The 27,765-nt window shown below is 45.6% G+C and overlaps 1 protein-coding gene across 7 annotated transcripts in view; it reads left to right on the top strand.

The window, feature by feature from the left end:
* The window catches only part of huwe1 (HECT, UBA and WWE domain containing E3 ubiquitin protein ligase 1), a 46,431-nt gene that overhangs the window by 10,974 nt on the left and 7,692 nt on the right, over positions 1-27,765 (top strand). For 4 of the 7 annotated variants that reach the window (XM_079273845.1, XM_079273843.1, XM_079273849.1 and 1 more), the window contains 60 exons: positions 25-177; positions 273-335; positions 506-583; positions 704-751; positions 846-1,014; positions 1,100-1,200; positions 1,424-1,574; positions 1,685-1,812; positions 1,918-2,058; positions 2,188-2,293; positions 2,430-2,537; positions 2,624-2,725; positions 2,891-2,971; positions 3,174-3,280; positions 3,784-3,961; positions 4,049-4,140; positions 4,227-4,447; positions 4,572-4,629; positions 4,895-5,071; positions 6,708-6,953; positions 7,048-7,181; positions 7,266-7,378; positions 7,470-7,649; positions 7,771-7,987; positions 8,074-8,196; positions 8,307-8,544; positions 9,365-9,760; positions 10,605-10,661; positions 11,084-11,206; positions 14,779-14,874; positions 15,020-15,289; positions 15,581-15,733; positions 15,857-15,984; positions 16,108-16,189; positions 16,688-16,864; positions 16,975-17,526; positions 17,645-17,840; positions 18,049-18,216; positions 18,303-18,451; positions 18,540-18,606; positions 19,132-19,355; positions 19,439-19,650; positions 19,766-19,948; positions 20,425-20,597; positions 20,685-20,824; positions 21,195-21,270; positions 21,489-21,587; positions 21,703-21,833; positions 21,915-22,071; positions 22,515-22,743; positions 22,879-23,057; positions 23,146-23,235; positions 23,670-23,830; positions 23,950-23,992; positions 24,833-25,192; positions 25,405-25,615; positions 25,912-26,036; positions 26,123-26,343; positions 26,472-26,863; positions 27,040-27,694. In XM_079273845.1, the coding sequence (XP_079129971.1) occupies positions 25-177; positions 273-335; positions 506-583; positions 704-751; positions 846-1,014; positions 1,100-1,200; positions 1,424-1,574; positions 1,685-1,812; positions 1,918-2,058; positions 2,188-2,293; positions 2,430-2,537; positions 2,624-2,725; positions 2,891-2,971; positions 3,174-3,280; positions 3,784-3,961; positions 4,049-4,140; positions 4,227-4,447; positions 4,572-4,629; positions 4,895-5,071; positions 6,708-6,953; positions 7,048-7,181; positions 7,266-7,378; positions 7,470-7,649; positions 7,771-7,987; positions 8,074-8,196; positions 8,307-8,544; positions 9,365-9,760; positions 10,605-10,661; positions 11,084-11,206; positions 14,779-14,874; positions 15,020-15,289; positions 15,581-15,733; positions 15,857-15,984; positions 16,108-16,189; positions 16,688-16,864; positions 16,975-17,526; positions 17,645-17,840; positions 18,049-18,216; positions 18,303-18,451; positions 18,540-18,606; positions 19,132-19,355; positions 19,439-19,650; positions 19,766-19,948; positions 20,425-20,597; positions 20,685-20,824; positions 21,195-21,270; positions 21,489-21,587; positions 21,703-21,833; positions 21,915-22,071; positions 22,515-22,743; positions 22,879-23,057; positions 23,146-23,235; positions 23,670-23,830; positions 23,950-23,992; positions 24,833-25,192; positions 25,405-25,615; positions 25,912-26,036; positions 26,123-26,343; positions 26,472-26,863; positions 27,040-27,694 (10,188 nt within the window). The remainder of the gene's footprint in view (positions 1-24; positions 178-272; positions 336-505; positions 584-703; positions 752-845; positions 1,015-1,099; positions 1,201-1,423; positions 1,575-1,684; positions 1,813-1,917; positions 2,059-2,187; positions 2,294-2,429; positions 2,538-2,623; positions 2,726-2,890; positions 2,972-3,173; positions 3,281-3,783; positions 3,962-4,048; positions 4,141-4,226; positions 4,448-4,571; positions 4,630-4,894; positions 5,072-6,707; positions 6,954-7,047; positions 7,182-7,265; positions 7,379-7,469; positions 7,650-7,770; positions 7,988-8,073; positions 8,197-8,306; positions 8,545-9,364; positions 9,761-10,604; positions 10,662-11,083; positions 11,207-14,778; positions 14,875-15,019; positions 15,290-15,580; positions 15,734-15,856; positions 15,985-16,107; positions 16,190-16,687; positions 16,865-16,974; positions 17,527-17,644; positions 17,841-18,048; positions 18,217-18,302; positions 18,452-18,539; positions 18,607-19,131; positions 19,356-19,438; positions 19,651-19,765; positions 19,949-20,424; positions 20,598-20,684; positions 20,825-21,194; positions 21,271-21,488; positions 21,588-21,702; positions 21,834-21,914; positions 22,072-22,514; positions 22,744-22,878; positions 23,058-23,145; positions 23,236-23,669; positions 23,831-23,949; positions 23,993-24,832; positions 25,193-25,404; positions 25,616-25,911; positions 26,037-26,122; positions 26,344-26,471; positions 26,864-27,039; positions 27,695-27,765) is intronic. The other 3 variants (XM_079273847.1, XM_079273846.1, XM_079273848.1) reach the window with 3 other exon arrangements.

Genomic DNA, 27,765 nt, shown 5'->3' on the forward strand with positions numbered 1-27,765 from the left:
TGCCACTCCCACCCCCTTTTACAGCACTTAACCACCTTGTTAGCGTCATGTGACATGCAGGTGGTCCTGTCTGTGCTGAACCTGCTGTATGTGTTCAGTAAGCGCTCTAACTACATCACAAGACTGGGATCTGACAAAAGGACGCCTCTACTGGCCCGATTGCAACACCTAGCTGAGGTCTAGTGAACGCCATTGTTTTCCTATTACCATGATTCCAGCTGTCTCGCAAGAGGAAGAGCTGTATTGTTTAGTCTCTTTGTTTCCTTCTGTAGAGCTGGGGAGGAAAGGAGAATGGCTTTGGTCTGGCTGAGTGCTGCAGGGATCTGCTTATGACGGTAAGAATTTTACAGTGTGCTGTTAAATAATCGTCTATCAACTACCTACAGCTATGGGACTATTTGTTTTATGTTGATGAATAAAGGCTGTCAAACGAGACTACGGTAATTAACCGCTATATGTAAACTATCGTCCCTGACTCTGCTGCCCCCTGATGGTACATAAGCAGAAGTACCCGCCCAGTGCCACCACACTGCACTTTGAGTTTTACGCTGAACCGGGCCCCGAGGTAAAAGTAGAGAGGAAGGTAAAGACCAAGCTATTTATTTATGCAGTCATCCTGTAATAAAACCAGAAAATATTTTTGGAATACTATGTTGATGACTCGCCTTCTTCCCTAACCTTTCTGAACTCCTTTCCCTTGCAGACAAGTAGTAACACACTACACTATATTCACATCGAGCAGCTTGACAAGGTACAGTCAAATTATCATATCAATATGATTGTCATTAACAGTTGAGCAACAATACCGTGAGTTCTTCATCCTACACATGTTCTGCATCTCTTAGATTTCAGAGAGCCCATTTGAGATCATGGAGTCATTGACTGTGATGTACAACATCCCTAAAGACAAGCAGACCTTGCTGTTCACACACATTCGACTGGCCCATGGTTTCTCAAATCACAAGAAGAGGTTGCAGGCTGTGCAGGCCCGCCTGCATGCTATCTCTATACTGGGTGAGTAGAAGCCTTCTTCCCAAGATAAAGGGACAAAGGGTTCTGTTCAAAGTTTGAACTCCTGATGTTTTCTCTTTCTTTGCAGTGTATTCAAATGCACTCCAAGAGTCGGCCAACAGTATTCTGTATAACGGCTTGATAGAAGAGCTGGTGGATGTATTACAGATTACAGACAAACAGCTTGTGGTAAGAAAGACTCTTGCTTTTTCTGCTTAATGTCATGACACTAACTTCCTATGACACATTAGTGGTAGCACTCTATTTGTAAAATTACATTAGACATATTTTGCAGCCAAGATTACTTTTAGATTACCGTCATTTGTGTACTGTATAGTGTCGAGGCAGAAGTCTCAAAGTCCCTTTTTAGTGTTCAGTTTTCTGAAATGCTGAATTTGATTTTGTTCTTCAGGATATCAAGGCAGCGTCTTTGCGCACTTTAACTTCGATTGTCCATCTGGAGAGGACACCCAAGCTTTCCAACATCATCGACTGCACCGGCACTGCCTCCTACCATGGCTTCCTGCCTGTGTTGGTGCGCAACTGCATTCAAGCAATGATCGGTGAGATTGCAGCCAGAACTTTTTGTGTCAGTTTAGTGTGTGATGCACAAGATAGTGGGACATTTCAAGTTGAAGCTCGTTTGTCAACATTACATTTTTCTTTTTCCTAGACCCTCTGATGGAACCCTACCCGCACCAGTTTGCCACTGCGCTCTTCTCATTCCTCTACCACTTGGCTAGCTATGATGCTGGAGGGGAAGCCCTTGTATCCTGTGGCATGATGGAAGCCCTCCTGAAGGTATATTCTCAACCTACCAATAAGTCATTACCAATTGTGTTTTTTTTCTTCTTTTTTTTTCTTTTCTTTTTTATAAGTCTGACGTTTTATTATCTAACTTTGTAGGTTATCAAGTTTCTGGGTGATGAGCAGGACCAGATCACCTTTGTGACGCGAGCAGTGCGGGTCGTGGACCTAATCACCAACCTTGACATGGCTGCCTTTCAGTCCCACAGCGGCCTTACCATTTTTATCTCCAGGCTAGAGGTTGGTTTATGCACTTTGCGTTCTCATTCCTGATGCGGCAGCCTTCCGCTACAGAGTCACTGAAAGTTCTGCTAAACCTCTGGTCTCACTCGTTCTTCCCTTCATCACTCTCTCCATCTCTCTGTGTAGCATGAGGTGGACCTGTCAAGGAAAGAGTGCCCTTTTGTCATCAAGCCAAAGATCCAGAGGCCTAGCACAGCTAACGAGTCTGAAGACATGGACACAGACATGGAGAGTAAGTCACTCACCTTTATAAATTCATATCTATAAGTCAAGGCTGTAATTTACATTCTAGGCTATTCGTCAATATCTCCAAATAAGAAAGAATCCCCTGGCTGTTGTGTTGATTTGCCAACATTATGTATTCTCAGTGTCAGAGGTTGCCATGGAAAGCAGCCCTGGACCGTCCACGTCTTCTGGTTCCAGACCAGAAGCGGACCTCCGAGCACAGACCAGTGCTTCTAACGCGCCCCGTGCAGGTACTCACAGCAAACGCACAGAAAACTAATCCCAAACACATGTCACTATTGTCCTCTGTCGTCACTATGCCGCTCTGTCTCTCTAGGTATGCAGTGTATACCCCAGAGGGCAGCGCTGTTAAAGTCGATGCTCAATTTCTTGAAGAAAGCAATCCAGGACCCTGCCTTTTCTGATGGTATCCGCCATGGTGAGTCACTGGCAATTCTCTTACTTGTTGGATACCTTTGAGATCAAGGGTTTTGTATTAATCTTGTTTATACATGGTGAACAGGTAAATACATTGTTATCTGAAGATTTCACAATGCAAATGTTGGTTGTTAATGTGTACATGTACCCTCTTTTTCTCATAAAGTAATGGATGGGTCGTTGCCTACCTCACTCAAGCATATCATCAGTAATGCAGAGTATTACGGCCCTTCACTGTTCCTCTTGGGTGAGTTCACAGTAGCCTCTTCTGACTGAGCAAAGTGCTCTCACTTGACTACAGACATGTCATATTTAACTGGAGAAATGAATGTAATGAAATGTCTGTTTGCTTATTAATGCTAAGTTAAATGTGTTGTGATTGTCATGGATTATGATCTCCTTTTTTCTTTTTCCTCTCTTGATGTTGTCTCCGTCTTTTGGGTTTGTAGCGACGGAGGTTGTGACGGTGTTTGTGTTCCAGGAGCCATCCCTGCTCTCCTCCCTGCAGGATAACGGTCTCACTGATGTCATGCTGCACGCCCTTCTCATCAAAGATGTGAGAGTTTTCCTGTCTCCTCCTTTTGTATCTGACAGTTAACACCAGTTCAATATTATCAGTTTCATTTTCTCTCATTGTCTCAGCACCTGTACTGAATTAGATCATCTGAAATTGTTACCATAATGTGACTAGAATTTCAGAGATGGCTAAGAGACATTGCGCTCAGCTCTTCATTTGCTTTGGATAATTGTTGACTTTCAGTGTAAAGGGGTTGCCCTCTGGCAATAGATCAGGTTTTAAACCTGTGGATGCATTCATGAAATGTACATCCCTATAAACATACCTGAATCCCTGTGTGCAATTTGTGTTGTCCATTGACCGACCCAGGTCTGGTTATGGCATGTTAAAATGACTTGACGGCAAAAACGCAGGTCATCGAGTTTTCTGTAAAAGGGTCACAACGTGAGCCAGCACTGCTAAAAGGCGCAGGTTGATGTTGGGTCCTAGAAAACTGGAAAGTTTGTTAATTCTATATATTTTTTTCCACTGTCTCTGCCCAGGTTCCTGCTACCCGTGAAGTGTTGGGTTCTCTCCCTAATGTGTTCAGCGCCCTCTGCCTGAACGCGAGAGGCCTGCACTCCTTCGTTCAGTGCCAGCCGTTTGAGCGCCTCTTCAAAGTGCTTTTGTCCCCCGACTACCTGCCTGCCATGCGACGGCGGCGCAGCTCAGACCCGTTGGGTAAGTTAAAGTGTATGTGTTGTGTTATTGAGATCTTCATCTGTGGAACGTGCTTGAGTGGGTGACATGTTCTTTCTTCGGCATCAGGTGACACTGCATCCAATTTGGGGAGTGCTGTGGATGAGCTCATGAGGCACCAGCCCACTTTGAAGACTGATGCTACTACTGCCATTATTAAGGTAGCGTATCTTCCTTCACAAGCGATCTTTCTAGTCTTCAAGCCACATGGTTTTGCAGGATAATTAAAGCCACATTTGTCTTCCAGTTACTGGAGGAGATCTGCAACCTAGGTCGAGCCCCCGAGTACATCTGCCAGAAACCGTCTATCCAGAAAGCAGATGGCACTGTGGCGGTGCCACCAGCACGCTCCAGCCACGCTGCTGAAGAAGCTTCAAGTGAGGACGAAGAGGAAGAGGAGGCCCTCCACACATTCAGCCAGCAGCAGGGGGAAGCAGAGAGCACCAGACAGTCAGTGCCACTTGAACTGTATGACGCTGAGTTCATAACGCAATAGAATAGAACAACTCTTTACAGACTTTGATTTTCTTCAAGTCAGTCAACTAGATTTCAGATGTTTTAGTTTTTAATGCTGATGTTTGAATTCTTGCAGGGTCGTGGGCACTGAGGAGCGGATACCCATTCCTCTAATGGATTATATCCTGAATGTGGTGAGTGTGATTTCTTTAACAGTTTTAGTATGGTTATGGGCATGTTGGGAAATATTCCAAGCTATAAAGCAGAGCTCAGTTTCACTTTCTGAGCCGAACTAAAGCCAGGCGCTGCGCAGCGCTGTGTGTTGTTTTTGGTTCATTATGAAACCGTGACGGGGCAAAATAGACTTTGGCGGGCCGCCACAGTCTTGGTTATTAATGGAAACACTGCTCAACTAATTTCACAGTTCAGTCACTGATTTGCGATGCACATGTTTTCTAGATGAAGTTTGTGGAATCCATTCTAAGCAACAACACCACAGATGACCACTGTCAGGAGTTTGTCAGCCAGAAGGGTCTGCTACCTCTGGTTTCTATTCTGGGCCTGCCCAACTTGCCCATAGACTTCCCCACGTCTGCTGCCTGCCAGGCTGTGGCCGGTGTCTGCAAGTCCATATTGGTGAGCACAATCTTTGTTGTATTTATTTATCGAGCAGGAACAACGGACATTAACATCAATAACCTGGGCCAGATGTAGCCAACTGACTATTTTCATATATGAGGTCAAATTACCGTACTTTCCGGACTATAAGTTGCACCGGTATATAGGCCCCACCCTCTAATTTTGAGAAGAAAACTGAATATTTACTGATATAAGCCACATCGGACTATAAGCCGAAATGCTACCTGCGATTATCATTAGCGATTAGCATTAGAGAATATAATATATCTTTGTATCCACCTTTGTACCGTATATCTTTTCATGCTTCATACAGGCATACCTACCGGTTCATGATGTGGTGTGTTCAAGGACCCAAATGCAGACTCAGGACAGCAAAGTTATATTGCAAACCAAGATGATTTATTTCTCTCACTCAAAAACACCCACACAAAAAAACTCTTGAACAAGTTTTGTAGAACTGGAAAAAACGGTAATAAGTCAACTAGGAGGCGTCTCCACGCGCTCCGCACAGGTCCAAGCCGGGAAGTGGCTTACGGTACCGGTAATCCCTCTGATCCGAGCCAGAAAGTGGCTGGATCGACACAGGATCGCAATTGATCGCTGTCACCATCGTCCTGTGCACTAAAACCATTGAAGTCCTCTTCTTCAGTGTCGGAATTAAACAGCCTCAGAATTGCTTCATTGCATTCATTGCCCCTGAGCTTGCGCTGTTCTCCTCATTGCGCTGTCCTCCTCATCTCGCAGCAGTCCAGCCTTTCAGAACCCGTTGGTGATGTTGGATTCTTTCACACTGCTCCACGCTGTTAGGATCCACTGGCAGACTTGAGAAAAAGTTGCTCTTCTCATGCAGCGTGTCTACGTTGCTCATAGCTCTGAATAGCATTTACGGCTAACTGGCTTGGCCAGTTGCTGCTAGCACAACAGCTATTCAGAGCTATGAGCAACAACAGTTATTGCCTCATTGCTTTTCGTTTGGTAGCCTTGAGAGACCTTAGTCTGTAATGTAAGTGTCTGCATGAAAAGATGTACGAAGATATATTCTATATTCGCTAATGCTAATCGCGGTTAGCATTTCCCCATTGGCGGTAATGTTAAAATTAGCTTAGAAGCTAGCGAGTCGGACATGTACTGTTAAAAGCATCTTTCCGTTCAACCTTTTTTGTTAACGGTCCTAGTGAGAGGTAGGTCAAAGGTACTTCATCCATATTGTAGCGACCCTGTCAGTAACAGCTGGTGCAGAGGGGTTGCTGGTAGTTGCTGGTAGCAACTGTTCTGTGTCGGGAGCTCGTAAATGTTGTGTTAGACCGGAACCGGAAGTTGTGGTTGTTGTTGTGGAAAACACACTTTACGGATAATGTTCGAGGGAGTTGCTCGGCAATAAGAGCGACGGTTTCTGTGAATAAACCCCTTGCAAGGACCCGGTCTCCGACTCGTGAGTGGAACATTACAATATTCATGTTAAATGTGTTGGCGGAGGAAAGCTACGGAAAAATCCGTATATAAATCGCACCGGACTATAAGCAGACGCCTCAAAGCGTGGGGTAAAAAGCATCGGCTTATATTCCGAAAAGTACGGTAACTATAGTTTGCTGAATTTAGACTGATTGGTTTTCCCCAAAATTCTCCCCGTTAGACTCTCTCTCATGAGCCTAAGGTACTTCAGGAGGGCCTGTGCCAACTGGACAGCATCCTGACGTCTCTGGAGCCACTTCATCGACCGATTGAGGTGCCTGGTGGATCCGTCCTTCTCAGAGAACTGGCTAACGCGGGCCATGTCACTGACCCGACGTTGTCGGCCCGTGCCACACCACTACTACATGCTCTTACTGCAGCGCATGCCTACATCCTCATGTTTGTCCATACTTGCAGAGTAGGACAGGTAAATATGGAAGCATTTTCTTAATGGAGGTGGCTTCATATTTCATCTCGGAACGGTTTAGCACCCTGAATGTTTCTGCTCTCTTTTTAAACAGAGTGAGATCAGAGCTATCTCAGTCAACCAGTGGGGCTCCCAGCTGGGCTTGAGTGTTCTGAACAAGCTGAGTCAGCTCTACTGCTCTCTGGTATGGGAGAGCACCGTGCTGCTGTCCCTGTGCACGCCTAACAGGTGAATTTCTTTTCCTTTACCCTCCTTTTTTTTAACTGTTCAATCAGCTGTTATCCTGTAACACCTCTCGCCTGTCCCCTACAGTCTGCCTCCAGGATGCGAGTTTGGCCAGGCCGACATGCAGAAGCTGGTGCCCAAAGAGGAGAAGCCATCTGGCAGCACTGCAGCAACCACATCATCTGGCTCCAGGAGAACTGGTAATTCAACCGTTTAACTTTGTTCGCTGAAAACCACCATGTACCTGGACACCCACCAACCACTTTAATCTCCTCTACATTTATCTAACAGAGTCTGAGGCAGTGACTGTGGATTCAACTGCTGGTGGACTGTTGGAAGGCATGGGTCTAGATGGGGACACCTTGGCTCCCATGGAGACGGACGAACCCACCCCAACAGACCCGAAGGCCAAGTCCAAACTCACCCCAGCTATGGCCACCCGCATAAAACAGATAAAACCTCTCCTGTCTGGTGAGCTCATTTCTATGTACCAATCAAGTTTTTATATTTTCTAATATTTTAACATGTCTTAAATTACCTTACATCCTTGTGAGTTTTATGGTATCGCACTAACCTTCATGTGTCTGTCCAGCTTCATCTCGGTTAGGGCGGGCTCTGGCTGAGCTCTTTGGCCTACTGGTGAAGCTGTGTGTGGGCTCCCCAGTGCGCCAACGCCGCTCCCACCACGCCACAAGCACAGGCACTACCCCCACGCCTGCTGCCCGGGCCACTGCCTCTGCCCTGACAAAGCTCCTCACCAAGGGTCTGAGTTGGCAGCCCCCACCCTACACACCCACGCCTCGTTTCAGGTAAGAGACCACTTCCATTGTTACATCTGCTTTGCACACACAGGTGATATGAGTGTTGTTTTTATTCTTTACTTTTTGTCTGGCAGGCTGACTTTCTTCATCTGCTCAGTGGGCTTCACATCCCCCATGCTGTTTGATGAGAGGAAGTATCCCTACCACCTTATGTTGCAAAAGTTCTTCTGCTCTGGGGGTCATGATGCCTTATTTGAGTAAGTCTCATTATGTGCAGTGACATATCAAGAACAGTATTTTTATCGTAACATTTTGCTTCTTAATTTAAATTTCTATGTTAAACGGGAGTTTTATTGGTTGTGTGCAGGACATTTAACTGGGCCCTGTCGATGGGTGGGAAGGTGCCTGTGTCTGAGGGTCTGGAGCACACTGATCTACCAGATGGGACAGGGGAGTTCCTGGATGCTTGGTTAATGCTGGTGGAGAAGATGGTGAACCCAAGCACTGTGCTGGACTCGCCCCATTCCCTGCCAGCTAAAATGCCTGGGGTCACACCCACCATGCCCCAGTTCAGTGCCCTACGGTTCCTCATAGTCACCCAGAAGGTCAGTTTCCCCGAGCTATAGAAATCAAATGACGCAATTGCTGCCTTCAGATAAATCTTTTGAGTTTGCCTTTTGTCCACATGGGAAGTCAATTCTACATTGTGTGGCATTCAAGTGGGTAAGCTTGTGAGAGCACAGTTGCCAGGAAAATAAGAAAAGATGGACACCATCAGATTTTCCCTGCTCTCTGAGCAAAATGATTGTTCTCTGTTGCATTTTAATACCATGTAGAGAAAAGAATAAGAAAATGATATGCAGAAAAAGTTCCATGAATTCTGCAAATTTCAGAAGTTATGAACATAAATAACACTGCAGTAGGGCTTTCACAACTGCTGCATTTTAAGTAGTCATTGACTACTACTCCCCAAAAGTAGTTGATTAATCGCGGGGGTGCATAATAGCAATGATGTGAAAGGTTATCTAATGTAGGCGGTACCCATCTAGGCTCAGCGAGGCCTTACACAAGTGAGCAGAGATCTGACTAAACCCAGTGAGCTGGTCTGGAGATACTCTTTGACTGCAGTAACAGCGCAATATATGTTTATCATATTTAATGTAGATAATAACTTCTGAGAATTTTGGGAACAAAATGGGTCATTTGGACAGGCAGTACAGTGTTCACAGCAGTAGTTGGTTCATTTGGACTCCTTGTGAACATGGTAAACATGCTACTCAAACCCTGTTGAAATGCACCATTCTCTTTATGCATTCTTATATAAGAATGGTTTGTTAGCATTTCCAAATTAGGGATGAGAGTTGGAGGATTTGCTATAAATGTATGTTGGTGCTTTATGATTGTAACACACTCTTCTTAATCAAGGCTGCATTCAGTTGCATTCGCAGTCTGTGGAACAGAAAGCCACTGAAGGTGTATGGAGGCCGGATGGCTGAATCAATGCTAGCCATCCTCTGCCACATACTGAGAGGGGAGCCTGTAATTCAGGAGCGCCTGACCAAGGAGAGAGAGGGGGCGGTGCGCCCGGATGACGAGGCGGCCTCCACTGTTTCTTTGGCACCCAGTGGAGCCACTGGAGCATCGACAACAGGCGGAGAGGCACCAGTCGCGGCTGGAACAGCACCTGCAGTGCCGGCAGCACCAGCAGCAGGAGGAGGCAGCGGCGGTGGAGGAACAGGAGGAGGAACTGGAACAACTGAGGATATAACTACTTCTACCCCCCGCCGTGAGCCCCAGGTTAACCAGGCCCAGCTTACACAGGTATGTGGGAAAGACTGTCAGACCCTGCTGCAGTAAAATAAGAGGTTTTTTAAAGGAAATTTGCTGCTCGTAAATATTACCACTTTTCTCCACAGGGACTGCCAAAGTCAACCCAAAAGGAAAGTGCCTTGTGGTAGCTTTAATGTTGTTTGTAAACACGTTGTCAAATGGGTATCGTTAGGATTTTAATTAATTAGAAACAGATCAACATTGCTTTATTATTCGTATGTAAACAGTTATTTTGTATTGCCTCATTGCTTTTCGTTTGGTAGCCGTGAGAGACCTTAGTATGTAATGCAAGTATGTCTGCATGAAAAGATGTACAAAGATATATTATATATTCGCTAATGCTAATCGCGGTTAGCATTTCCCCATTGGCCGTAATGTTAAAATTAGCTTAGAAGCTAGCGAGTCGGACATGTACTGTTAAAAGCATCTTGCCGTTCAACCTTTTTTGTTAACAGTCCTAGTGAGAGGTAGGTCAAAGGTACTTCATCCATATTGTAGCGACCCTGTCAGTAACAGCTGGTAGCAGAGGGGTTGCTGGTAGCAACTGTTCTGTGTCGGGAGCTAGTAAATGTTGTGTTAGACCGGAAGTTGCGGTTGTGGCGGAGAAAAGCTATGGAAAAATCCGTATATAAAGCGCACCGGACTATAAGCAGACGCCTCAAAGCGTGGGGTAAAAAGTAGCGGCTTATAGTCCGAAAAGTACGGTAATTGTATATTGGCACTATCTGTATGGCCCTGTAAGCAACGTACTAAGACAGAGGTGCTTTATTTACCAAGCTTCCTGACCCATATTCTGTATGCACTGAATCCTGGGCCACCATTTGTTTTATAACAGGGAAGGTGCAGAGAGAGGGAGAGGAACGAACAGGTCCGCCAGGAGCAGCTCCAGCAGGTATAAGAGCCATCAGGGAGAGTGGGAGACTTTTTGAGGAGAGAGGGAAGCAGTATAGAATAGAGAGAGGTAGGATTGAAAAGGGAACGAGCAATTCGGAGAGGATTATTGAGATCCGCAAGTTATTTTTTTTTTTTTTTCAAATATCAGGATAGTGTTGTGACGGAAGCGGTTATATTGGGGGGTTTTATAGACATTATAAAGGTGGTGTGCACTCATTATTCCAAAAAAGAATGGAAGATGAGTGGAAGAATGTCTCCTCGTCCTTAATGATAGCAAGTGTCTGACTTTCCCCTCACTATATGTCATTATAATTTGAGCCTCATAATCCCCCCTTATTGATATCTGGTCTTTACTCTTGTCACCATCTCTGGTAACTCTGGTAAAAAAATGCTTCTTTACCTCTTTATTTGGTGTTTTAGCTGATGGATATGGGTTTCTCAAGAGAGCATGCCATGGAGGCCCTACTGAACACCAGCACCATGGAGCAGGCCACGGAGTACCTTCTAACTCACCCTCCTCCACTTCTTGGTGGAGCAGTGAGGGTAAGTCTTCCTTGATAGAAACACACACACTCACATCTTTTGTAACTTTCATAAATGCCTTTTCACACAGACAACAAAGCGGGGAAAAATAAATGAAAATACAGAATATTCACGGTCAGGTTTCTCAAAGACAGACAGTGAGCTCATTTGCTTCCATGGCTAGTAACGATTATAATAACGGCGTAATTGATATGCTGTCGCTATCCTGTATGGCCAGGTTTTATAGTATACCGTACTTTCCGGACCCCTTAATCTAGGACTATCCCAAACTTTCGGAAGCCCTTGGTGATGGTGGATTCTGTCACACTGTTCCGCGCTGTTAGGATCCACTGGCAGACTTGAGAAAAAGCTGATCTTCTCATGCAGCGTGCGTGTCTACGTTGCTCATAGCTCTGAATAGCATTTACGTCTGACTGCTACGAGCAACAAGTTATTGCCTCGTTGCTTTTAGATTCTAATGAGAAGACACGCTGCTTCGTTTCACTTCTTCTGTTTGGTAGCCTTGAGAGACCTTAGTCTGTAAGTATGTCTGCATGAAAAGATGTACGACGATATATTATATTCGCTAATGCTAATCGCGGTTAGCATTTCCCCATTGGCCGCAATGTTAAAATTAGCTTAGAAGCTAGCAAGTCGGACATGTACGGTACCTACAGTTTCATGATGTGGTGTGTTGAAGGACCCAAATGCAGATGCAGGACAGCAGAGTTCTATTGCAAACCAAGACGATTTATTTCTCACTCAAAAACACGCACACAAAAAAACTCTTGGAACAAGTTTTGTAGAACCGTTAAAAAAAAAAAAAAAAAATACTGGAAAAAACGGTAATACCGTAAGTCAACTAGGAGGCGTCTCCACGTGCTCCGCACAGGTCCGAGCCGGGAAGTGGCTTTCAGTAATCCCTCTGATCCGAGCCGGAAAGTGGCTGGATAGACACAGGATCGCTATTGATCGCTGTCGCTGTCGCCTTCGTCCTCCTGTGCACTAAAACCATCAAAGTCATCTTCTTCAGTGTCTGAATTGAACAGCCTCAGAATTGCTTCGTTCGTGCTTTCAGTCAATCTTTCGTCAGTGTCACTTTGCTCCCGAGGCAAATCCGCCCTTGCGCTGTCATCATCTCGCAGTAGTCCAGCCTTTCGGAAGCCGTTGGTGATAGTGGATTCTTCCACACTGCTCCACGCTGTTAGGATCCACTGGCAGACTTGAGAGAAAGTTGCTCTTCGCATGCGGCCAGTTTTTGTGAAGGATTTCTCTGTCAGTCATCCAAGCCTCCCACTGAACTCTGAGTGCCACCTTAAATGAACGGTTCACACTAATGTCAAGGGGCTGCAAATACTTTGTTGTGCCCCCAGGAATCACAGCTAGAATAGAGTTTGTCGTCTTGATGGCTGCTTTAACAGAATCCGTTATGTGGGCTCTCATGCTGTCCAAAACTAGCAATGCCGTTTTTCTGTGAAAAAAATCCCCCTGTTCGCTTCACGTAGCATTCTGTCAGCCATTCCTTCATTACGCTTTCTATCATCCACCCTTTCTTGTTCACTTTCACGACGATTCCTTTCGGGAATTTTTCTTTCGGCATTGTCATCCGCTTAAAAATCACCATGGGTGGAAGCTTTTGTCCGGATGCTGTGCAGCCCAGAACACACGTGAAATGCGTTCTCTCATGGCCAGTTGTTTTGAGCGTGATGGAAGACTCACCCTTTCTGTTAACAGTCCTAGTGAGAGGGAGATCAAACGTCAAAGGTAAGTCGTCCATATTTATGATGTCGTCTGGTCCAATGGAATTTTCGGTTATATGTCTTTGCGTGTATTCGCTGAAGTTTGTCATTTTTTCCTTGAAGTCGGGAGGGAGTTGCTGACCAGCGGTCGTCCGTGTTCTAATCGACAGGCCCTTTCGTTGCATGAATCTGAAACACCAAGACGGTCCACCTCTGAAATCTCCAATGTTCTTTTCGGTGGTGAGGGCTTTAGCCTTCAGTCGGATTTGCACGGTGGAAACACCTCGACCGTCTGCTCTGTGTGTTCAACCAATCCTCAAGAGTGTTTTCAAGATCAGGCCACCTGCTTTTCCTACCTCTGAAGGCTTTTGTCGTCTTTTAGCAGCAGCTCAGTTCTTCGGCCTAGCGTCTCACCATCGATTCATTGACGCCGAGCGAATGTGCAGAAGCTCTATTTCCTTCTTCGACAGCCAGGCGGATCGCTTTTAACTTAAAAGCAGCATCATACGCATTTCTTCGTGTACCGGTTTTCTCCATGGCGAGCGAGGCGAGATGCGTGGAATGAATGAAACTCAGTGGCTGGACACGCTTTTATCCGTCCGGGGTCAAATCACGAGCATGCATTCATCCGCCGTGTGCGATCGGCTCCGCCCAGTGCGAATACAGGTGTGTTATGTATTCATCCCCCATATGCTCCGTGGTGAGACAGCGCCATACAGCGATCATAGTTCGTCGATTGTTGGCCACAATTGTGGCAAATCTTCTAGATATCTTCCAGATATGATCTTATGATATGATCACCGGAAATAGTCCAGACATATTAAAATAAAAGTCCGAAAAAAAAGGCCGCGCCATCATCATACCAGCCATTGTAAACACAATTATACATGAACTAAGATCATACAAAACATTTATTTCTCCCACTCAAAAACACGCACACAAAAAAACTCTTGAACAAGTTTTGTAGAACAAGTTTTGTAGAACTGTAAAAAAAAAAACTAGAAAAAACGAGTCTGTATTTGGGTCCTTGAACACACCACATCATGAACCGGGGCAAATCCGCCCCTGAGCTTGCATTGTCATCCTCATTACGCTGTCCCCTTAATCTCGTACTATCCCAGACTTTCAGAACCTGTTGGTGAAGGTGGATTCTGTCACACTGTTCCGAGCTGTTAGGATCCACTGGCAGACTTGAGAAAAAGCTGATCTTCTCTGCTCATAGCTCTGAATAGCATTTACGGCTAACTGGCTTGCTGCTGTTAGACCGGAACCGGAAGTTGCGGTTGTTGTTGTGGCGGAGAAAAGCTACGCAAAAATCCGTATATAAAGCGCACCGTACTATAAGCCGACGCCTCAAAGCGTGGGGTAAAAAGTAGCGGCTTATAGTCCGAAAAGTACGGTACCTTTCACAAGTACTACATGTAACTTCTGACTCAAATGTCAATATCAGAACGTAAGCTAATGGAAATAAATGATTCTCGATACGTGACCATGACAACAAAGTATGTTTACCCCTCTACTCACCATCACAAGCAAGTTCAACTGCTATACTTCCCCAAATATTGTCTTTATGTTCATTGTCTTCATAATATTATCATAAATATTAGTATTAGTATATATTTTGTTCGTCAAAGAGGATACTATTTTGCGAGACCAAAAAGATCGGTCAATCAATATCCCCGTTGTGTGACGTATCAAGGAGATTATGAAATTGATGTCGTAAGAAAATTTATCGATCGGCTTTGGTGTTTATTTGCTGTTTGAGATAGATCTCTCGTGTGATTTATCCGCGTTTGGTCTGAAAAGACTAAGTCAAATTCAGGCAGCTGAAATTGTTCCCCTTGTTCTGGCCAGGACCTGACTATGTCTGAAGAGGACCAGATGATGAGAGCCATTGCCATGTCACTTGGACAGGAGGTCAGCATGGAGCAGCGGTCTGATTCTCCTGAGGTGCGTCACCCTCGCTGCTCAAATAACATGGGAAAAAAATCCCCATTTCATTCTGAACCGTCGGTTACTGAATGAAACCTCAATAATGAATAATTTAGCCTATTAGCTGAGCATCTGCTGAGATTTTTTTCTGTGTGTGCATCAGGAAGCCGCACGTCGGCGTGAGGAGGACGACCGGAAAGCCAGGGAGCGGGCCGAGGAGGAGGAGGCCCGCTGCTTGGAGCGCTTCATGGAGGCTGAGCCACTGGACCCCAAGGAGCTGCATACCTTCACTGACTCCATGCTGCCGGGCTGCTTCCACCTCCTGGATGAGCTGCCTGACACAGTCTACCGACTGTGTGACCTTTTGATGACCGCCATTAAGAGGAGTGGCCCGGAGTACAGAGAGCTCATCCTCGGCCAGGTTGTCCACCAGGTCAGTGGATAAATGCAGGTTTACATTGCTTGATTTGTTACAGTCAGATGGCTGAGAGGACTGCTCTATATGTTGGAATAGTCTTTAATGCTTTGCAATTGTCTTTGTAATTGAATTCTTAGGCGTTTCAGCGTTAGCGTAGTACCTAACACGTCTTGAATGCAAATTAAGCTTTGTAAGCCATTATGCATGTTTGTTTTATCATTTATTACAAGTGAGGGAAACGTCTTTAAAAGTCCAGCGTTTGCAATAGAAGCGTTCTTGCGCCAGACTGATAGTGTTCATGTGTAGGTGTGGGAGGCAGCAGACGTTCTCATCAAGGCGGCTGAGCCCCTGACTACCAGCGACACAAAGACTGTATCTGAGTGGACCAGACAGATGGCCACACTTCCCCAAGCGTCCAAGCTTGCAACACGAATTCTGCTGCTCACGTTGCTGTTTGAGGTAACAGAAACGCACTCATTGACAGTTGTGAGTTTGAAATCATAACTTGGTTGAGTCATTTGTTTTTGTCATTGTTGTTTATCTACACTTATCCTAAACATTCGTTTGTCTCTGTTTCGGTAGGAACTGAAGCTGTTGGGTGCCAGAGTCGTGGAGAACAGTGGGATTCTTGACTTGCTGATCAAGCTCCTCGAGGTTGTGCAGCCCTGTCTGCAAGCTGCTAAAGAACAGAAAGACATCCAGACACCCAAGTGAGTGTCGCACAGCCCGACATACTTATCTTTACTTGCAAATGTTACACCAGCTCTTCACCCTAATTTGTTTGTGTTGTGAATTTGTATTCGAGCATAAAAAATGACTTCTTCTTTCTGCAGATGGATCACACCAGTACTGCTGATCATTGACTTCTATGAGAAGATGGCCGTATCTTCAAAGCGCAGGGAACAAATGAACAAGGTACAAGTAAACTTCATTAAACCAAAGCACGACTGAAGATTACATTTGTAAAGTTAGATACTGAAGTACAAGCACAGGTAAAAGCAACCATGCACTGAGTTCATCAATAGAGTAAAAGACGCGTACATACATTCATATGTATATTCATCAGTTTTGATGTACTTTAACTTTTTGTGAGTATTTTCATTCTAAGTGGGTTTGTACTTAAAATCCATTGCATCTCAGAAGGAAATATTGCACTTTTAACTTTTTGATAATATTAATTGCTAGCTACTTTGCAGATTCATATTCCCAATACGAAATATAAATCAACTAATAAACTATGATCTATTATTAAGTAGTATATAGCCTAATTGAGTATATAAAGCAGTTACAATCCGCTTCACTTTCAGCAGCTCAAACTTTAAAGTGAAGAAGACATTAATGCATTAATTATGTTTTTGTATATTGTGCACCTCTTTTGTACAGTTAATGAGTTCTCTCTCGGCTCCTCTTTAGTATCTGCAACCCAATGGGAATAACTGGCGATGGTTTGATGACCGCTCAGGCCGCTGGTGCAGCTACAGTGCATCAAACAACAGCACCATTGACTCGGCGTGGAGGGCCGGGGAGAGCAGTGTCCGCTTCACGGCTGGACGCCGGAGATACACTGTGCAGTTTAACACCATGGTGCAGGTATACACAAACGCTTTCTCCACGGCCAGAGAATCCATGGACTTTTATAGTTGGTTATTTTAGAGTTTGCTGCGTTCCTTTGCTTAATTCAAAACTTTTCTGTTTCTCAGGTAAACGAAGAGACTGGTAACAGGAGGCCGGTGATGTTGACTGTCCAGAGAGTGCCGCGCATGCCGAAGCCTGCCAAGACTGGTAGCATTACTGACTCCGAGAGAGAAGAGGGAGACCGGAGCAAAGCAGAGGAAACCCAGACTGACCTGGACTCAGGCGCAGCAGTGGAGATGAGTGTTCCTAAGGATGATTCTAGCCAGCTGAAGGAGACCACGTCTTGCCCCTCATCTTCCCTGGAGTCTGATAACTCTCAGAGCACTGACATTGTTGTGCAAGGCCTGACGGAGGACATGACCACCGTTCTTATTCGTGCCTGTGTCAGTATGATTAGCGTTCCTGTGGACCCAGACACACTCCACGCCACATTGCGTCTGTGCTTGCGTCTCACACGCAATCACCACTATGCTATGATGTTTGCTGAGCTGAAGAGCACACGGATGATTTTGGGACTGACTCAGAGCTCCGGCTTCAATGGCTTCACCCCGCTTGTTACACTGCTGTTCAGACACATCATAGAAGATCCGGCCACGCTGCGGCACACCATGGAGAAGGTTGGTCTATTCCGAGCCTCTTTGGATGATATTTCTGAATAATAATAATAATAATATAAGTATATATAATAAGTCTTTTGATACCATCAACAAATTCCTCAACAATCTTTTGCCATAGGTGGTGAGGTCCGCCGTGACCAGCGGAGCAGGTAGCACCACATCAGGAGTGGTGTCAGGCAGCCTTGGATCCAGAGAAATCAATTATATCCTCCGCGTCCTGGGCCCTGCCGCCTGCCGTAACCCCGACTGCTTCGCTGAAACCGCCAGCAACTGTGTTCGCATTGCTCTGCCTGCACCCCGGGGAGCTGGCACAGGTGTGATAACTTAAAATAGAGTTGATGTTAATAGTACTTTACACTGAATTACACTGGTGTTCTTGTTATACTTTTTTTTTTCCTCCACAGAGGTCAATAAAGAATTAATCTGAATCTGTATATGGTATTGATAGCTTCATTTAGCTGTCTAGTCATGTCTGCATTTTTTTTAACCCTGGTAAGCTCATACTCTATCTCTTTTCTACAGCCTCCGATGACGAGTTTGAGAACCTTCGGATCAAGGGGCCCAATGCTGTGCAGCTGGTTAAGACCACTCCTCTGAAGCTGTCCCCCTTACCCACGATCCCCGACACCATCAAGGAAGTCATCTATGACATGCTCAATGCTCTGGCTGCCTACCATGCTCCTGAAGAACGTAAGACATGTTCATAAGATCCTGACACCTGGAAATAGTCATTTGAACGTTTCAGCTAAGTGTGTGTGTGTTCGTGTGTGGCACAGCGGAACGTCCAGAAGAACGTGCAGCAGCGGTGCCTGGTGGACCAGACCTGTGCCAGATATTGCAGGACGTTGGGGATGACGTTTATCAGCAGTACAGACTCACCCGGCAGGGCAGCGACTTTGACTCCCAGTCTGCATTCCATATTAATGTGAGTCTCAATGACAAGTTGTCCTGTATTAAATCAAGAGATGTGTCATCTCCCAAGTTAATAATAGAATATTGTCTCTTCCTCTCAGGCGCAAGTGTTTTCTGCTGATGGAGGTGTGGCTGAGTCTTCCCAGTCTGGCACACCACAAGGAGAAGGTGAGTCTTTTTAATATATAGATATATATGTGTGTGTGTGTGTGTGTGTGTATATATGTGTGTGTGTATATATATATGTGTGTGTATGTATGTATGTATATGTATGTATGTATATGTATATGCAAGAATATTTGTGCAAAGTAACTGCACATATCAGACACTGTCAATCCTCATCACAGTTGTTTGTTACAGTTTGTTTGTGGTAAAGCACTATATGGCATGAAGAAGTCTGAATACCAACAGTCAAAATGTTTATCTTGTTTGACTGTGCAACATTTTTATTTCAGTGCGAGTACACCCCTCAGGGGGCATGGCATTAACAGCTCTCCGTAGTGGTTTCCCATTCCTTGACTTTAGCACATCCCTTAATTCGGCTGTTGACTTTGATAAAAAAAGACTTTCCTATTTGGATCCACTAAAATCTTCAACTTGTGAAGTTCCTTTTTAAAAAATGTAATAAAAATCAAGAACAAAAATGTTCTTGCATGTTCTTTTTTTCTTATTTTGCTGCCATAACTTCCTCAGCATCCACACCAGAAGAGATGCGGGAGGAAAAGAGAGAGCAGGAGGGAGAGAAGAGTACCAGCTCAGAGGAGGGTAAAGCAGCTAAGGTAAAGGCCAGCAAGCCTCTAATGCCTACCTCCACCATCCTGAGACTGCTGGCTGAATTAGTGCGCTCCTACGTGGGCATCGCCACTCTAATTGCCTCCTACTGCTACACTGCTGGACAGTCTGAGCTTATTAAGGAGGTGGGTAATGAACTAAATCTTGTCAGCGTTTTGCACACAATTATTTCCTCCTAACTTGCTTTGACCTCGCTGTCTCCCAACAGGACTGTAGTGTTCTTGCCTTTGTGCTCGACCACTTACTGCCCCACACCCAGAATTTGGAGGACAAGGACACCCCAGCCTTGGCACGTCTCTTCCTAGCCAGCCTGGCAGCTGCCGGCACGGGCACTGATGCCCAGGTGGCCCTGGTCAATGAGGTGAAGGCTGCTCTTAGTCGAGCACTAGCAATGACAGAAGGTCCTGAAAAACATGCCAGGTAAGCAACAAAGAACATAAGTATACCAACCTGATATTGATACTATATTGATTACTCTTCTGAACAAACCCACACTCCCATTTTCACTCTTTGTCCTCACACATCTTTTCCACAGGCTTCAGGCGGTGATGTGCATCATCAGCACCATCATGGAATCATGTCCCTCAACGTCCAGTTTCTATAGCACAGCAGCAGCCAAGACGCAACACAATGGCATGAACAATATCATACGTCTCTTTCTTAAGAAAGGACTTGTCAACGATCTGGCCCGTGTGCCTCACAGCTTGGATTTGTCCAGGTATATGATTTAATCATATTCATTTCATTTTACAATTTAGATAGTTGTAGACCAGGACACTGCATCCTAAAGTGTGATCTGCAGATTATTCAGTTTAAGGGGGCCTGTGATATTATCTTGGAACCAAAATAAGTTACGTTTGCATTTTATAAAGCATTGTGTTGATATTTGAGGTCTAACAAATGTGTAGAGTGTATTTGCTTCCTCAAAAATATGACTGAGCTGATTTTAAATCCTGCATTGTTTGCAGTAACAGGAACCCAGGGACAGAGCCGTTGGTAACCCTGGCTTTCCCAGTTTACTCATTTTAAGCTTAGTAAACCAGATCATGCTAAAATAGCATGACACACTTGCTGTTTTAATAAGTTACTATATCGAAGATTTAAGAATAAAGTTGGCGTTGCAAAACGTATTATTCATTTTTATAAATCTGTATAAAATGACCACATAATCTTCCTGTAAATCATTTGTTTTAGTCCCAACATGGCCAACACAGTGAATGCTGCCTTGAAGCCTCTGGAGACTCTGTCCCGAATTGTTAACCAGCCCAGCAGTCTGTTTGGGGCCAAAGGAACCTCCAGCAAGAACAAGACTGAACATGACACTGTGGGCACTGCAAGGGACAGCAACAGCAACACTCAGGACCAAGGTATGCACATCAGATGAGATCACCGTCAGCACTCTAGATCCAGTGATTTCCATTATGTCCGTTGCTGATTTGTGGCATCTATTCCAGGAGAGTCTGGTGAGTCCGAGCCTGTGGAGGGCAACCACAGGGTGCAGGGAACAGACAACGACCTGATGGATGGAGAGACGGAGGGAGACACGGTGGTCATTGCTGGTCAGCCAGAGGTTCTCAGCACACAGGCTATGCAGGTGATTGACATTGTATTCAAAAAGTATCTCACCACATTACCTCATCGTTAACATATGTAACTAGAAGAGTGAGGTCGGTAGAGTGCACTCTCACTCAATTGCCCCTCCTGCAACCACAAGAGGTCCTTCAGCATAGTCATAAATGAACACAACTCACCACCTTATGGGTCCAGTTGTATGCAAGACTGGCTGTGGAAAGAGACAGATGCTCACACACACGGCCGAATGCTCTCCCCACATGTCTGGCTGAGATAAAGAATGGCTATAACATTAAGATGAGTCTTACAAAATGTTAATTATTGAGCTGCAATGTGTTGTGCCCCTTTCTTCACTGACTGGCTGACATTAGTTTTTCATTTCCTGTACTCAGGTAGAAAATGAATTGGTGGATCTGATTGATGAGCTGCTGGAGAGAGATGCTGGCACCGTCAACAGCACAATAATAGGTAAGCCACTCTATTCATTTGGATTAATGGATTTGGATCTCAAATTAATGGTAAACAGGAAAGGGAAAGTAGTTGTGTTCACAACAGCTAAACCCCAGTTCCTGGATACAAAAGCATATCTATAAAATTAGGGTTATTGCACACTGGAATCAAAATTCCCTGTATTTCAAACAGGCAGGGAAACCCAGAGCTGATGTATCACTTGTTTGTTCTGTCAGTGGGACGCAGCGGTGAAGATGAATCTCAAGAGGATGTGTTGATGGACGAGGCCCCCTCCAATATTAGCCAGACATCCACTCTTCAGGCCAACCGGGAAGGTAAGACGTCGGCACAACATAACTTTGTCTGTTTATCAGAGTAAATAATTCACCGACGGCTTCTCAGTTTTTAAGATGTTGTTGTGAGGAACTCTGTTTCTCTCTCTTCCGTCAGACTCCATGAACATCCTGGAACCAGAGGATGAGGAGCACACACAGGAGGAAGATTCAAGTGGCAGCAATGATGATGAAGACAGTCAGGATGAAGAGGAAGAGGAGGAGGAGGAAGAAGAGGAGGAGGATCAAGTATGGATTCATGCAATGAGGTTCAGTAAACACATGTTGATTATTGCTAATCCATAAGACTCATGGCTGCTTTTCCTTCAGGATGATGAAGGAGATGAGGATGATGATGATGAAGGTTCAGAGATGGAGCTGGATGAGGACTTCCCTGACATCAATGCCGCACCACACATCCGCTTCGAAAGGTTTGACAGGGATGATGACCTCATCATAGAGTTTGACAACATGTTCTCCAACAACGGTAAGCAGGAGGATTCATCAATGTTTACTAATCAAATTAGATTTTTGTATGAATGTCCCATCCTCCCTCCAAAAAAAAACTCAATTTGGGTTTTGGATTAAGTTCATCATGATCACAAACAATTTGGCTTCTTTGTCGCAGAACGTTTCCTTTTGATATCCTAATCAACTGTTAGAAATTGTGGAGAATATCAGAACCCCTTCATACTTGTAAAAGCTGTTCAGGCTGATTTTCCAACTACACATAATGATGGGTAGCCCTCCTCCAAAGCAGCTCTTCTCACAACACTTACAAAAGTTTGAGACATCCCAAATTAGTTAATTACGAACTCCCAAAAAACAGATGATGCAGAAAATGAATTTTCTTAAGCTTTATTTTCATAAACATTTCTTGGGGTTGTGCCCTAATGCCTGCCTACTGTTTTCTGTTGTTTTTTCCATTAGCTGACATCCCTCCCTCCCCAGGCAACATCCCCAGCTCCCACCCACTGATGGTGCGCCACGCAGACCACGGTTCCCTCACCCTAGGTGTGGCCGGCACTAGCAGCCGCCTGGCACAGGGCATGGGTCGCAGCCAGCGAACACTGCGGCAGCTCACTGCCAACAGCGGACACACCATCCACGTCCACTACCCTGGCAACCGCCAGCCAAACCCTCCGCTCATCTTGCAACGGTGAAAGCATGTTTTTTTGTTTTTTGTTTACTTGTTAAACACAAATCCTTTTTGCAACATCTGTTACACCACTATTCTGTGTTTGAGTTATACTGCTAATTAAAATGTCTGCTCCTCCTCTGTTCCCTTCTGTAGACTGTTGGGCCCCAGCGCTGCAGCAGACATTTTACAGCTGTCCAGCTCCCTGCCTCTGCAATCTCGTGGTCGGGCCCGCCTTCTGGTCGGTAATGAGGATGTGCACATCATCGCTCGTTCTGATGACGAGTTGTTGGATGACTTTTTCCATGAGCAGAGCAGCACTGGGGGACAAGCAGGTGAGAATCACTGTGGGTTGTTATGTAATGGTCTTTTGCTTGGTATTAATCTGAACTCCGAAAATGGTTGTTCCTTTTGTGTCTCTAGGCACTCTCTCTAGTATTCCAACTGCCTTAACAAGATGGACCGACGAGTGTAAAGTGCTGGATGCGGAGAGTATGCACGACTGTGTTGCCGGTAGGTTGGTCTCAAACGGCAGACTTGTCTTAATGGAGACACATTTTAGCATGAAAAACAGCTTTTATCACGAAGTACATTAATGATGTGAAGACATGTAGTGGACGGCTGTTGGTGCTTTCAGGAAGAACTGCGATTTTTGAGAAACTGATCAATAGTAATTTGGATATGTTGACCAAGTAATTACAAGTATTCACTGTTCATTTCAGTCTCATTTGTTGTTAATGGAATCCCGAAGGAGCAGAACACAATAACCTTCATTTGGGTGTAAGTGCTGTCAGAAGCCAGGGTGGGGATTCACAAAGAGAAAATCAATTGAATGATTTAATTTCATGCACCAGGCTTAAGCTAAAGTGGCATTGATTTGACTTGTCCCACCCTGTGAGCTACAGCCACAACAAAGGATGAACACTGACATCTGCGTGTGCTTTCAGTGGTGAAGGTGCCGATCTTGCAGCATCTGGAGAGTCTGCGAGATGAGGAACTGGAAGAGCGTAGAGAGAAGAGGAGGAGGCAGCTGGCTGAGGAGGAGGAGTCTAAGCAGAATGAGAGGAGGGCCTCTGGCGCAGAACAGGCCAGGGAACAGAGCCTGCAGGTTGGCAAAAAAATATATATGTTTGGCTCTGTAGGAGGAGGATTGTTCAAACCGAGAAGTGCTTAAATATTTTGCCATTTGTATTCACTTGTTTGATAATGTTAACTGTTTTTCCATAGGGTTCTGGATTGGGGACAGTTAATGGTGCAGAGAACACTGCAGGTACTGACATTTGTAGAGATTGTGTTTTTGTTTCTGTCTTCATGTCAAAACATTTGTCGGTAATGAACACATCTCGGGGACGGGCACTCGGAGGCAAGCAGCCTGCCAAGCGTGCTATGGGATGAGGTAGTAGTTTGTATAGTTTTAGGATCACACCAGATCTGGGAGATAACTATACAGTCTACTGTCTTTCCTGTGGTAATGCCATACCAGCTGGACGTCTCCATCTGCTGCAAGTGACTCATTCTTAACCTGCAAATGGTTGCTGGCTTCCACATATTTACATATCATCTCTGGAGTACAAAGCTGCCCGTTATGTGTATTGTATGTCCTGCAGGCTGTGCTGTGGTGAGGTAGTAAGTTGTGTTGTTGTTGGGGATCAGGATTGTGCACCCCGTCAGGAGATAACTATACAACTTACTGCCTTCCTCAGTGGAGGCCCTTGTCGTCTATGTAGAAAATGATCAATAACTAATCAGCATATTGTTATTTCAGTTCTGTGTGCTGTTCTCTTGTGTGCTAGCTTCATACATTTATACCTTGAAAGGGGTTGGAACAATTTGGGCTGCAATTGTGTAAAAGGGAACAGTTTTCTATAACTGGGCCAATTTGATAAGTAAGCATTGGTAGCTGCTGGTTGCATAGCATAGAGTCACTTGTAACAATTGTTCTGTAGTATTTTCACAACAAGCATTTTAGTGTTTATAAACCATGTAATCATGTTTATTCACTGAAAAAAAAATAAGATGAGTTCACATCAGAAATTTCATCCCCTCAAGAAAGCATAAAACTACCTTCACACACCTGTCTTCACATATTTCTTCTCTCTGGATGTTGCAGAGGGTGAGCAGGCTCAGGGTGGTACGGTGTCATGTCTGGACCCACCCAGGGTCTCAGAGGGCTTCCTTACTGCGCCCCCGTCTGGAGAGGTCACTCCTACCACGCCCGCTCCTCATGAACAGACCTTAGTCTCCCTAGAGACTCCGATCAGTCAGCAGGTCCACCAGCCAATTACTGACCTGCTACTGGCCGAGTCGCATGCAAGCTCACTGGCCGCTCTGGCAGGGGCGGGCCTTCCACCTTTGTCGGAAGCTGACAGGCCAAACAGTGAAGCGGAGGCATCACAGATGGAAATGTCCCCGGCACCCACAATCGGTGAGAGAGTCGGAGGTGGAGGAGCATTGGATGAAGGCAGGGAAGGTAGATTAACTTTGAAAACTCTCTTAATACAGACTGGCCAACAGTAAGGACACACATCTGTAATGGCAATGTTGCTGACCGTGCTTGTAGCTAGTTTCTGTCATAAAGTCTTCTGAACACTGAAGTAGAAATCAATTGCCCAAGGAGTTTTGCTACAGTACATTATTCACACATTCTCTAACCTTACTCTCACTCTTTTCTTTTCCCCTCAGCCTCCCTAAGTCCAGACATTGTGGTGACCTCAGAGCCTGCGATAGTGGGTGTGTCACAGCTGGAAGGGTCACCCATGGATACCAGCAGCCCTGCCTCTGCCACTCAGGAAGAAGCTGCTCCCAACCCTGCCCAGACCACCCAGCTGTCTCAGGAGCTGTCTGGCAGCGTTGAGAGTGGGCTGACTGACCGGCAAACAGATGCAAAGACTGGGTTAGTAGCATGAAGTATCATGAACCCTGTATCGCTTGACCAGATAACATACAGTTTTATAAAAAGTGTTCAGTCTGAAAGCCATAATTTCCCCCCAGCTTTTTTTGCAGCATTTCATTTAACATTCAGTTATGGAACTTAAAATACATTGCACTCTTTTTAAGCTTTTTGTTTTTGTGAAATGCAGTGTTTTCTTTGCTGTTTGACTTATTTTAAATTTGACTATGTTAATAGGTTGAGTAATTTGTCACACATAGTGTTGCGGATAGATTTTATATATTTTTATATATTCACAGCTCTACTTCTGTCTCATCACCCGGGGAAACGATGCCCAGGAGTGACAGCGCTGACAGCCAGTCTCAGGCCATCCAGGAAGAGCCCCTCCCATCCACCAGCAATGACGACGAGGACCCTCTTGCAGGTAAAAATGATTGCTCTCCTACTTTTCCTGCAGTTTTTCAGATTCTTACTGAAATATTACATCTCATGCAGCATTTGTTTTGGCAGGCATCAGTCTGCCAGAGGGTGTGGATCCCTCTTTCCTGGCAGCTCTTCCTGAGGACATCCGTCGAGAGGTGCTGCAGAATCAGCTCGGCATCAGACCACCCTCCCGTCCCCCTGCTGCCACTACCTTGCCTTCCACTACAGCACCTGTACTGGGAGGACCAGGGGTTACAGAGGTCAGCCCCGAGTTCCTGGCTGCCTTGCCACCTGCCATCCAGGAGGAGGTAAGAGACTCCTCACTGAAAGGAGACTGCAGACGTCGCTTACATTTAGAATATAAAATCTTACCTGAGAAGTAAAGGAATCGCAGATAATTATTTCTCCTAACTGGGAATGTCATCGGTTGTCTCAGGTACTTGCCCAGCAACGGGCTGAGCAGCAGCGCAGGGAGCTAGCCCAACAGCCCACACAAGGAGACACTCCTCTGGATCCAGTCACCTTCATCCAGACACTGCCCTCGGAGCTCCGGCGTAGTGTCCTGGAGGACATGGAAGACAGCGTGTTGGCTGTCATGCCCCCGGACATTGCTGCTGAAGCAGCCGCGTTGCGTAGAGAGCAAGAAGCACGCCAGAGGCAACTGATGCATGAGAGGTTGTTTGGCCACAGCTCGTCTTCAGCCCTATCAGCCATTTTGCGCTCACCTGCCTTCACCAGCCGGTTAGGGAGCAATCGTGGCGTCCAGTACACTCGACTTGCTGTGCAGAGAGGAGGCACATTTCAAATGGGTGGAGGAACAAACCACAGGTGAGAGGAGACTGTCGTCTAGTAGCCTGTTTTGAGAATTCTAATTCTTTAGTATTTTTGAAAATGAAATGCCATAATATAAGAGATTTATGAAATTTCTGACTTGTCTTGATCAGATCGTACTGCACTTGTGACAGGTGACAAACTGAAGATATGTTATCGTTTTGTTTCTTCAGACCATCCAGTTCCAGCGTGGACTCCTTGTTGCGTCTGCGCGGTCGGTTGCTGCTGGACCACGAGGCCTTGTCCTGCCTGCTGGTTTTGCTGTTTGTGGATGAACCGAAGCTCAACACCAGCCGTCTGCACCGCGTGCTCAGGAACCTCTGCTACCACTCTCAGACCCGTGGTTGGGTCATTCGGAGCCTGTTGTCCATCCTCCAACGCAGCAGCGAGAGTGAGGTGTGTGTGGAGACCACACGTCTAGAAGACTCTCGTGGCAAGAGGAGCACCCAGGGAGGCTGTGCAGGAAAAGGGTCCGCTACCTCCTCCCTCTCCTCGTCATCCTCGTCTTCATCCTCATCTTCCTCCTTAGAGCTACTGAACAGAGTGGAGTCTCGCAGCTCCAGCCAGCTTTCCTGGCTCTCTGTTTCTATGGATGCAGCCCTGGGCTGTCGGACAAACATTTTCCAGATTCAGCGAGCATCGGGTAGGAAGCATGCTGACCGCCACTCAGCTGGAGGTTCAACAGGATCTGGAACTCTGGCAGGAGTGACAGGCTCTGCGGCGGGAGTCGCATGTGCTGGAGGTGGAGGTTCAACCGTCCACATCCACCCACAAGCTGCTCCAGTGGTCTGTCGACATGTTTTGGACACACTCATCCAGCTAGCAAAGGTGAGAGTCCTATCTTCATCGACATCTGATTCATCATTTATTGTATGTTGCAATTTATTTTGAGTCAATTG

The sequence above is a fragment of the Melanostigma gelatinosum genome, assembly GCF_949748355.1.
Source record: "Melanostigma gelatinosum genome assembly, chromosome: 8".
NCBI lineage: Eukaryota > Metazoa > Chordata > Actinopteri > Perciformes > Zoarcidae > Melanostigma > Melanostigma gelatinosum.